General features: G+C 39.8%; 1 protein-coding gene and 1 long non-coding RNA gene across 13 annotated transcripts in view; both read left to right on the top strand.

The window, feature by feature from the left end:
- The first annotated feature begins 1,243 nt into the window (after positions 1–1,243).
- The window catches only part of CDC14B (cell division cycle 14B), a 93,144-nt gene continuing 82,591 nt past the window's right edge, over positions 1,244–11,796 (top strand). For 5 of the 12 annotated variants that reach the window (XR_011921342.1, XR_011921343.1, XM_072415004.1 and 2 more), the window contains exon 1: positions 1,248–2,021. Coding sequence is in view for 10 of the 12 variants with exons in the window: in XM_072415004.1 (XP_072271105.1) it covers positions 1,871–2,021 (151 nt within the window). In the remaining 2 variants the exon portion in view is untranslated. Of the gene's footprint in view, positions 2,022–11,796 lie in introns of all 12 variants that reach the window. The other 7 variants (XM_072414998.1, XM_072414999.1, XM_072414996.1 and 4 more) reach the window with 6 other exon arrangements.
- LOC140333365 (uncharacterized) overlaps positions 9,080–11,796 on the top strand; it is a 16,108-nt gene continuing 13,391 nt past the window's right edge. Inside the window, exon 1 of the long non-coding RNA XR_011921345.1 lies at positions 9,080–11,379. This is a non-coding gene — a long non-coding RNA (uncharacterized lncRNA). The remainder of the gene's footprint in view (positions 11,380–11,796) is intronic.

Below are 11,796 nucleotides of genomic sequence, written 5' to 3'. Positions count from 1 at the left end.
ACTTGGTTTTTTTAATATTATCAATAAACAGGATTTATATAGCGCCAACATATTACTCAGCGCTGTACAATAAACAGGGGTTGCAAATGACAGATGAATACCGACAGTGACACAGTAGGAGAGGACCCTGTCCCGAAGAGCTTACATTCTAGTAGGTGAGGGAATTAGCACACAATAGGCGGGGAAATATGTAGTGGTGAGAAGTAGTGACGGTTTCAAAAGACAGAAGAAGATGGGTAGGCAAGTTTAAAAAATGGGTTTTGAGTGCTCTTTTAAATGAGCAGAAAGTAGGAGCAAGGCCAATAGGATGAGGAAGACCATTCCAGAGAATTGGGGCAGCTCTAGCAAAGTCTTGTAGCCGTGCGTGTGATGAGGTTATGAGTGAGAAAGTCAGTAGTAGGTCAGCGGAGGAGCAAAGAGAGCGGCTGGGGGAGTATTTTTTTTACCAGGTCAGAAATAAGTATGTTTTTTGAAATCTTCCTCATCTGAACAATTTATTTTTACTCTGAGGTATTGAGAGTATGGGTATACTCTGGATATGAGGAACTGGGTGTGCACTTTTAACAAATAGAATTGTATTACCTGCTGTTGCATTATGATTAAGCGCACCTAAACTCAGAAATTTCACTCTACATAAAAGGGTAGACAACCCTTTTATGTAAGGTAAACATTCTGTTTGTTTTTTTTTCAAGTGCAACACCCTTTTTTTAAAAAAAAATTAACGGAAGTGCAAAGCCTCCCAGAATACTTATGTCACGCATCACGGAAGGCTCTTGGGTGCTCCTCCTGCGCATGCCCAAGCATTTCAGGCATGGGCAGAAAGGAGCCTTTTCGTGAAAAGGGAAAAAAATTGCTAAAATGTGCTAATGCACAGTGGGATCGACAAGTTTTTTCTATACTATGTCACCCAATCTCGCGCCAGGGTCGGGTGACGTAGTAAGAACCAGTAAGAAGAGGTGAAGATGGCGGCGCCCAGCGCGCTGACTCGGAAGCGGTTGCTGGGATGATGTGGGACCAAATGGAATACACCTCCCGACCAAACGACTGCGCTGCGGGATTGAAGGTAAGTGTAATTTTTTTTGTTTTGGGGATTTTTCAGTTTATTGTCCCAACCCACTGTCACATTTGTTAGGTCTAGATGTAAGTGTGGATAAAATAAAGTAAAATAAAGTAAAGGAATTTACACAATAATAGCATTATTACTGTGTATTCTATCCTTCCCCAATACCAAACTTTAGTTTTGCAGCTTTTTTAAATGTGACCATCTATATCACCTTGCAGAAATATTGCCTGTAGGCTACGAGTGCTGTGACAACAAGCAGTATGGCAGTGTGTAATCCCATGGTGACCATGCTGTACATTTACATTTCATCTCTCTAGGTATGACCTGCACAACAAAGTGACACGTTGATGGTGACGTCACCATCTTTCCGCCAATCACTTGGGCGCTGGTCTCCTCGCTGCCCGCCCACTTTGGCCCTGATTATCATCTCTCCGGTTCCTCCTCCCTCCCTGAACAAGCCCAGCGGTCTGAGTGAGGGATGTATGAGTGGCATGCTGACCGCGTAAACCCAGCTGCTTGGAGGTCTTCTATTTACAGCAACCTCAGCAAAGCAGCAGGGGGAGGAAACGGCTCTGTCACAAGCAACTGCAGTCTGCGTGCTAATTAATAGTTACAAGACTACAAGAGTGCCTGGCATTTCAATTCAACAAGGGCAGCTTTATTATTAGGGACGAAGGCAGACAGAGCAGGAGCACTATCGCTGCACTGCCCCTGTACTGTCTCTGCACTGTTGCCCGTGCCTTGAAAAGTGCTGTTCCTTAGACAGCTCTGCTGACTGACAGCTATGAGCAACCTTTGCAGGGCATCATGAAAAGAAGAACTGAGAAGACCACCGTAGGGAGCAGTAAGAGGGACCTTGGCTGGAAGAAGAAAGCTAGGGATGTGCTGTGGGAGGAGGAGGACCAGGAAATGGAAGAGGTGCAATTTCTGGAGGATGACATCTACATTAGTATCACGGGTAAGGCTATCTACAATAATATTATAGGAAAAGGTGACATCTACATTAGTATCAAAGGTAAGGGTGTCATCTATATTATTATTATAGGTAAGGGTGACATCTACATTACTATCACAGGTAAGGGTGACATCTAATATAATATTTTTATAGGTAAGGGTAACATCTATATTATTATTGTAGCTAAGGGTATCATCTACATTATTATCACAGGTAAGGGTGACTTCTATATTATTATTATAGGTAAAGGTAATATCTATATTATTATTGTAAAATCTATATTAAAACTGAAAATTCTGTTTGTTTTTTTTTAAGTGCAACACCCTTTTTTTTTTTTACAAAAAAAAAAGGTAAAGCACCATCCCCTTAATTGAATGAATGTGACCACATTCATTCCGGAATACCTACGCCACGAATGTGCAGTGAGATCGGCAAGTGTCCCAAACTACGTCACCTGATGCAGACGCGACATGGGGTGACGTAGTTTGGGAAAAGAACCCGGAAGAAGGGAAGATGGCGGCGCCTAGTGCACGGGCCCGAAGACGGATACCAGTTAGACGTGGGACCCGATGGAAGACACCACTGGACTGATCTACTGTTCTGCGGGATTGAAGATAAGTGTATTTTTTTTTGTATTGTGCAATTTTCAGCTTACTTCCTCTTTAAGGGAGACATCTATCATGAAAAGGAGAACAGAGAAGAGCACAGTAGAGAGCAAGAAGATGGACATGGGCTGGAGGAAGAAATCTAGGGATGTGCTGTGGGAGGAGGAGGGCCAGGAAAAGGAAGAGATGCAGTTTCTGGTGGATGACATCTACATTATTATTATAGGTAAGGGTGACATCTACATTATTATTATAGGTAAGGGTGACATCTACATTAATATTATTACAGGTAAGGGTGACAACTATAATAATATTTTGTACAAGTAAGGGTGACATCTATAATATTATTATTACAGGTAAGGGTAACATCTACATTATTATATTATTCCAGGTAAGGGTGACATCTACATTATTATGACAGGTAAGGGTGACATGTATATTATTATTATAAGTAAGGGTGACATCTATATTAATATTGTAGGTAGGATTGACATCTACATTATTCTTACAGTGATACCTCGGCTAACAGAGATTATTTGTTCCAGAATCACACTCGTAAGCCGAAATCTTCATTAGCCGAAACAAAACTAAAATACAGCTCACTGCAGCTGCAGTTTGCTATCGCACATCCTCAAATGCATTCGTTAGCTGAAGTCGGAAAAAATCTTCCGTTAGCCGAAAAATTCATTAGCAGGGTCACTCCTTAGCCGAGGTATCACTGTATAGCTAAGGGTGGCATCTATATTATTATTGTAGGTAAGGGTGACATCTACATTATTATTAATAGGCAAGGGGGAGATCTATATAATAATATAGGAAATGGTGTCATCTTCATTATTATTATAGGTAAGGGTGACATCTATATTATTATTAAAGGTAAGCTGACATCTATATTATTATTACAGGTAAGGGTGTCTTCTATATTATTATTATAGGTAAGGGTGACATCTATATTATTAATATAGGTAAGGGTAACTTCTATATTATTATTATTATAGGTAAGGGTGACATCTTTATTATTATTATAATAAGGGTTTCATCTACATTATTATTATAGGGAAGGGTGACATCTACATGTACATACAGTACCAATCTGCACTATGGGAAGGGGAGGGGGAGAACGACGGACCCCAGGACGGTTATTTGGACAATGGACGACGAGCACTGTACACACGCCAGAATCTCGTCCGATATCAGCCCTGAGCTGATTATTGGACAGGAACCATTGCACGTCTGTACGTATCCTAACTAGAATACAATAAAGCATGGTTTGTATTCAGTGAATTGTTGTTATTTTATTGTATTATTAAATAGAGAAATAAGGGGGAAAGCAGGGGATTTTTGGCTATAATGCTTTGATATATAAATGTACAATTTTTAACAAACAAAAAATATGGTATTTGCAAGAAAATTCCTTATTAGGTGTGTATTGTCCCTATAAAATACCCTTGCACTGAGTAGGGGTGATAACATGGAACTTATTATTAGACAGAGTTCAACTGCCAAAGTTGATACAATGTTCAATTTACAGTAAAGCTGGATCCGGATTCCTGACGTGTTTCGCCGGTTTCAGCTTCCTCAGGGGATTGTAGGTTAATCAGTAAACATGCTAGTAAAGGTGAACATATATTAAAAAAACATACCGTATTTTTCGGACCATAAGACGCACTGGACCATAAGACGCACCAGTTTTTTAGAGAAGGGAAATGAAGAAAAAAAAGATTCTGAAACAAATAGTGTCCTAAAATATTTTATGTGCATTAAAAACCAACATCACAGTCATAAACACATGTAATAAACCCTGTAAAGTAAACAGCAGCATTTAGAACCATTATTAACAAAGTCAGCAAAAGAAATAATTACTGTAAAACACAATAACAAGAGACTTCAGTAATAAAATAGAATAAAGTTGAAGATTTACGGTAAAGGTTCTGCTCGTTTTATGAGAACCCCAAGAACTCCTCATTGCTAGAGTCAGAATCTAGAAAGCTCAGTTCCTCACAGTGCAGTGACGTAGTGCCCCTTTAATTCTGCTTTTATAACAAAAGACATTAACCTCCTGGGCATTACACTGAGGTCTGGATTTCTGTACCAAAAGCGTTACACTGTTTTTCATGAATTTTTTTTTTTTTTTTACATTTTAGACCTGTAAGTTACAGAAATATGTCCGAACAAGGGTCTAGTAGATATCATGAATATAAAAAAATGTTTGAAACACGGAATCATGTAAAAAAAAAAAAAATGTACTTTTAATAAAATCCTATCCTATTTTCTTTTTTGCATTTTTGTTTGTATTGTGGGCTTGTAATTCTTAGGATTAACTCCCGGGTATGATAATTATATTTATTTATTATATTAAAATCATAAATTATAATATAATACATAAATATAAATAATAATTTAAAACAATAATGAAATAATAGACAACAATGTAATCTAAAAATAAAATTAAAAATGTACGGTACTTATTTTTATGTTGTATGGTGTTTTTGTACTGTAAAAACCATTTAGAAGCAGATTACATTGTAATATGCCTTTAAATTTTCCTCACATCACTGGAAGAGGACTCATCCTCCTAGTGATGTGAGGGGGGGGGGTTTCCCTGCGTGCCTCACACAGACAGAGACACAGGCACAGCTGGAAGCTGCAGCTGCTCGTATCCATGGAGAGATGCATAACACAATGTGGGATTTCTGCATCTCACTACAGATACCAGCAAGCAGAGCTTCGGACACTGGGTGAGTATTTCCTTTCAGTTGTAATCCGATTGTCATACAATGTATGACAATCCGATTGCAATATAACATTTGTTTACATTGTGTTTGTGTGCTGTGAGTGATCTTCAGCAGGCTATTCAGGGAACACAGCATGACTTTGTCAGCCAATCATGCTGAGAGTGGGAGGACGCTGGGAGCAAGATACAGGAGACAGTCACTCTGGCCGGCGCTGAACAGGAGACAGAAGAAAAGGCAGAGGGGGGCTACAGGGGGGACGGGACAGCAGCTGGGAAGGATACATTTTGATACATTTGGACCATAAGACGCAGGGACTTTTTCCCCCCACTTCTGGGGGAAAAAAAGTGCGTCTTATGGTCCGAAAAATACGTAGTTACAATACATTATAAGCATAATTGTCACAAAGTGAGTATAAACACAATATATTGTCCTCATATCGTATAAACATAAGTTTTTAAAACTCTTGTTCAATTAGTAAAAATATATGAGTATGTAGTGAGTGTAAATTGTAAGTGAGTATGAGTTTGTGTAAATTGTAATGTATAGATTTACAGAATGTTGTAGCTGCAGAGTGTGAAAATTATAATAAAGAAAAACAGAAATAAGTACATACCGGCTCGATCACCAGAGTCTTATAAAAGCAAAGGTGGTTGGAGAGGGATAGAATTGTATTAGGTTCCACATAAACCTACGTGTATAAGGGGAGTGGAAAAGTGTCAAAATATCATGTATATGTGTCTATCAGCACTCAAAACAGAAAAATGACTTGGGGGGAAGGAATTTGTTAAAATCCTACCTCCCAGATTGACATACTGTACTTCTAGTAGAGAGTTCTGGAGGTAATTTACCAAAGGCTTAGTCAAAATCTGAAGAAGGTAAATATATAAATTTAGCATAAAAGAAGAAAATCATACAGGGGGTCAACCCAAATGGGGAAGTTAGATAGGTGGGTAGAGATGGAAAACATAACCTTACTGTAATCCAGGTAGGTAATACTAGGTAGACTGTAATATTGTAGGGTTGTTGTTTGGAACTTTGAAATTATTTGTAAGTATGGGATATAGGAAGATGGCAATCGATATCAAAGGTGATTTTAGGTTGGTAGAAAGGCTGGAGGGAGATGATATCCTATCTTCTAGGATGTCTTGGTGACTGTGATTTAGAAATTGGCTTAATTTGCATAAAGCATAGAGATTTTGAAATTACTGAAATATATTTTGGGCTATAATAGGGAGATTGGCTCTTTTGGCATAGAGGAATGAAAAAAATGTCTAAAAAGTGACTAACTGTCACTTATATTCTCATAGTAAATGCATAATCAAGTGGCCAATATAAATATAGGTCACAATGGGACATATGTGCCCAATTTAAAAGGTACCTGGATGTTGGTGAATGTATAAATACTAATAAATATAATCTCCATTATTAGTCAGAAACAAATCAGTACACAAGTTGTTGATATATTAAGAAGGGGTACGAATTAAGCTCAATCCATCTAAAAGTAGATAGAATATAGACATAAATGTTTACCTGGTTGGATAATGAAGAGAACCATGAGAATATAGATGACAGTTAAGCATGTTTTTTTCTCATTCCTCTATGGCAATAGGAGCGATCCAGCTTTACTGTAAATTGAAAATTGTATCAACTTTGGCCGTTGAACTCTGTCTAGTACTAAGTTCCCTGTAATCACTCTTACTCAGTTCAAGGGTATTTCATAAGGACAATACACACTTAATAAGGTTTTTCCTTTGCAAATACCATTTTTTTTGTTTGTTGAAAAATTGTACATTAATATTTAAAAGCATTATAGCCAAAAATTCTATGCTGTCCCCCTTATTTCTATTTTTCATATATGATTACTTAGGGGATTGGCTACTTTAGACACTTGGGAGCGGTATGGGAACACACTCTTTTTGAACCTCCTATTATAGTAATATTACATATACTCTCGCTATAAACATTTTTGATCTGTATATTAAAAGTATTGTTTGAGTGTCATTACGTAGAGCAGATGTATCTGAAATATGTGTTGCTGCTGTACAAATACTTCTTTACCAAACAGGTACTTATCATGGTACCATGGGACATGGTACTGTCATCAAAATTGCAGTGGGGTTCAAGTAAGACCCCTGGAAGTAAAAAAATGAAAAACCAAAAACCAAAACAAAGCATGTAGTTTTTCTGTAAATTTAAGTTAAAGTGTAATTTGTAAGTCTGCTAGGCAGAATTTAGCACGTTGGAATCACAATGCTAGGCAATATCCATTTTATTATTATTATTTTTCATTATGACAAAAAATCAACAGAAAAAAAATACTAATTTACTACAATACACTGGGGACACTTGTGGCTGCAGCAGCTTACAGTGATACATTTGTAAAAATGTTTTGGGGTCTGTTCTAAAGAAGTACATTGTGTGTGTGTTTTTTTTATTTTATTAAGGCTAGGTCTACATGGACATTTTTGCCAGCGTTTAACCTGGGGCTTTAAAAGCCCAATTAGCATGCATTCCAATGGGCTAATCCATATCAGGGCTTTTCCTTGAGGCACGTTTTTTAGCGTTATAGATAACGCTCCTTGCAACGTTTTAAAAATTAAAACGCAGGTTAACGCGGATAGACACATCTATTGAATTCAATGGATGCAGCATAGATATTTTCCAGGGGTTTAAAGGCAAGATTTAAAACGCTAGTAAAAGTGCATGTAAACGCAGTAAGATTGTGTATATGCGTTTTTAAAATAATCTGTGTAGACCCAGCCTAACTGAAAATAAAAGTGGTGTGCGTGGGGGGGCCCCTGTTAATAATGAAATTGGTTAAAGGTTAAGGCCGTATGGGAGGGGGATGATGCTGGCTGGCCAAGCTTTTCCTGGCCAGGCTCAATGTGTTGAAAAGGGTCTGGTACAAATAATAATCAATATTCTGACCTGCCAAGGAAAAGATAAGGGGCCATTGAGTGTAGACATGTCACCCGATCTCACACATGCACAGTATGAGATCAGGAGACGTCAGGAAGAACCCGGGTGAAAAAAGAAGATGACCACTTGAACTAAACGCAGAGCCCCAGAAAAAAAAGAGGGAATCCAAGACACTGATTTGTTGGGCACCGTTTGTACATTGAGGACTTTTAACAAGTTAATGAAAGTGATTTTTTTTCCACTTTTTTCCCACATTTTCTGTCCCTGGAAGTCAATCAGATTGTTCATCTAGGTCAGTGATGGCTAACCTTTTTGAGCCCGAGTGCCCAAACTGCCGCACAAAACCAAAGAATTTCCTCAAAGTGCCAGCACGTCAATTAAACCTTAATAACAAGATTTTAGTATCTAAAAACTCTTTATAAAGTTGCCTGAACTATGTAACATCATTTTTAAAGGTTGGAATCTTTGTATTGTCAGAGAATCAATTTGATTAAAATCCTTTGGTTTTCATTTCAATTTATTGGCAATTTATAATGTTTTAATGATTTCATTCAATTTAATGAATTTAGGAAGAATTTGATTCAGTTACACAATATATTTTAAATGTATTATTCACATAACATCCCAATCACATGACCTCACGCAGGCCCCGCCCATTGAAGTCCAGGGGCAGGGCTAAAATGCAGAAGCACACTTGAGAGGCACGGCCATCCACTAATAAGTAAGGAGTGCAACAGCCAACACACAAGAAGATGTGACATGGGGGAGGGGAGAGAGAGAAGATGGGACATGGAGAGGGGGGGGGGAGAGAAGATCCATAAAGACTACGACTAAAACATCTCTTCTTAATCCTCTGCTGTCACACAAAACTCCCAAAGGAATGCTGAACACCCAAAGATCCTCCAGAAAACAATGTAATTTAAAGGAAGATGCACAGGAAAGATAATTGTGCGATATGTTCAAACTTTAATGTTCTATAAAAGCAATGACAGACTCTCACCTTTGAAACAAAAATGACAAGCGCTTATCAATAAAACCAAACCACGGGGTCCGCGCTTTTTACAATGAAAAATCCGGATAACAAGAGGCAGCTCAGCAATGTCCAACCTTAGTGAGCTGGAGGTTTATGTGACAGCAGAGGACTAAAGCTACGTACACACGTCAGATTTTTATCGCCGTGTGTACAGTCGGTGTCGTCCATCGTCCGGACGACCGACCTGCCGGATCCACGGACGATGGACGACAGCCGATCGTAATGAAAGTGAAGGGAAGAGCGCGCAGCAGGGTGCCGCTCCGTCGCTCTCCCCCTCCCCTCTCCATAGAGCATGAACGGTGCTGTATGTACAGCACCGTTCATGCATCGTGCACTCCCTTGTCGTTGGAAAGGATCGTGAAAGATCCTTTCCAATGACAAAAATTGGCAGTGTGTACGCAGCTTAAGAAGAGATGTTTTATTTGTAGTCTTGATGTATTGGAGAAGTGACTGCGATTCCCCAAATAAAATGACCTGCAAACTGGATTAATCGCATTAATGACTATACATTGGATTCATCACAATAACAACAATAATTAAGAGGTGACCTGAGTGTATGGGAAAAGGACTTTTATTTTTCATTATTGGAGCCTTTGTTATTTTATTATGATGTTTACAAAAGCACTGTGAAGGGCCACATATACACTTTACTGTTTTTTGCTATATTGAGTTTTCCATAAGGTACAGCGCAGAGGATTAGTGTGTTGGTTGTTCACAGAGAGCCCAGCCCTCCTCTCAGCTTGCTGAACTTCTCTATGCAATCATCATAAGCAGCTTTTTTATTTCCTCGAATTTAGCATGTCCCCCATGGAAGATACAGAGGTTTTTACAGAGGAGCACATTATTAGACACATTAACATCCCCCCATATCCTCACCTCTCTAGCATGGGAGCACTAGGAACTGTTCCTGATTACAGATGTCACATGTGGAGTCACACTACAGCCTCACTGAGTTCCTGTGACAGACTCAGTGTGAAGCTTCTCTTCCTCCCCCCACTTCCCCCTCACACACTGCCTGGCTCATAGGATACTAAGGGGAAGACAGGCAGGCTATAAACATCCACTCACAGGACTGCAGCCAGCACAGGAGGATGGGCCGCGGCCCACCGGGACAATGCCCGGTCCTCCCAATAGCCAGTCTGGCCCTGTTGCCAGGTGAGCTGCAAAGCAGACACCGGCACACTCGCCTCCCGCCGCGCCGCATATCTTAATTGCGGACCTTCCTGTGTGCCAGCTGCAAGGCCTTCGCGTGCCACAGCTGCCATAGGTTCGCCATCGCTGATCTAGGTAATCCAGTGTTATTTACAAATAGCGTTGATGTAAACACATGTATTGCCATAAATTAGAAATTTGCTGGTGCTATGTAAATGTAGCAGATTAGTTTACATTTGTAGAATTAGTTTTCTTCAATTTCTTGTAATTCAAACAAACTGGCCAGTGTTGTATTTACATTGGAGATCTCATAATATACTGGTGTGAGTTGCCATGTTTGGTGAGTTTGTGCTTGTTGGAATTGATGCTGAATTACATCTGTCAGGGTCTCCCCAGGCAGGTATCATGGGATCACCCAAGGTGCAGAGTTAAAGTGACACCAGGTCTTCACTAGGGCAAATCCGCAAGGGGTCATGGGCCAGTAGCCTGGAGGCCACTCAACCCCAGGAGGAAACCAGGAGCAGCATTGGTGGGGAGACAGTTGGCAGATCAGAGTACAATTCCAGGCACAGTTCTGGGCAAGGAGCAAACAAGCTTTATCAGAATCAGGGCAGGCGGCATGCAAGTGTAGTCAGAATCCAGGCACAGGGTAGGGCAGGAAATCGCAAGAGGCACAATGCAGAGTAGCTGGTACAAAGTCACAACACCAGCCTCCATTACTGCTGAGACTAAATAGCCTCTGCCCCTTTAAGGAGCTCCTCCCCCCCTGTGCTGTGTCAGTGTGAACAAGACAGGAAGTTCTGCATGCTCTCTCAGCAAGAGACAGAGAGTGAGTGCTGCACTTGGCAGTTCAACAGGGCACACAGGCACGGGATGCAGCAGGACAATTTAGCAGGGACCGCTGCAGGAACAGACAGGTATTGTGACAACATCACTGGATGATTGATGATGGACAATTTCTGGAGACAATAATAAACTGATTTTGTTAAATGCAAAATCACTAACAATGTATATGTATATATCTTGCAAATTGTAATCAAACCCAAGTATTTGTTGAATGTTAAAAGTTATTTTTAAGAACTTATATTGAATCCTGTCAAATTTTAGCACAGAATATTTTAATGTTTTGCCATTCACAGCATTGTTAAAGTCCTACCTGAACACCTTCCCTGTACCCTGTAAGGATCAAGCATTACAACTACAGTCCAGGTGTTCTAGGCTCCTATTTGAAGCCTGCAGCTGGGTTTCCTGGGCTCCCACATAGCCTCCCTTTTAACCCCCTAACCGCTAAGCCCGTAATTTCTCGCACTAAATATTTTTGCTCTTTTGGTTAA

This window comes from Pyxicephalus adspersus, chromosome 6 (assembly GCF_032062135.1).
Source record: "Pyxicephalus adspersus chromosome 6, UCB_Pads_2.0, whole genome shotgun sequence".
NCBI classification, from domain to species: domain Eukaryota; kingdom Metazoa; phylum Chordata; class Amphibia; order Anura; family Pyxicephalidae; genus Pyxicephalus; species Pyxicephalus adspersus.
Note: the sequence above shows the minus strand (reverse complement) of the source record. Positions and strands in the feature narration are given on the sequence as shown.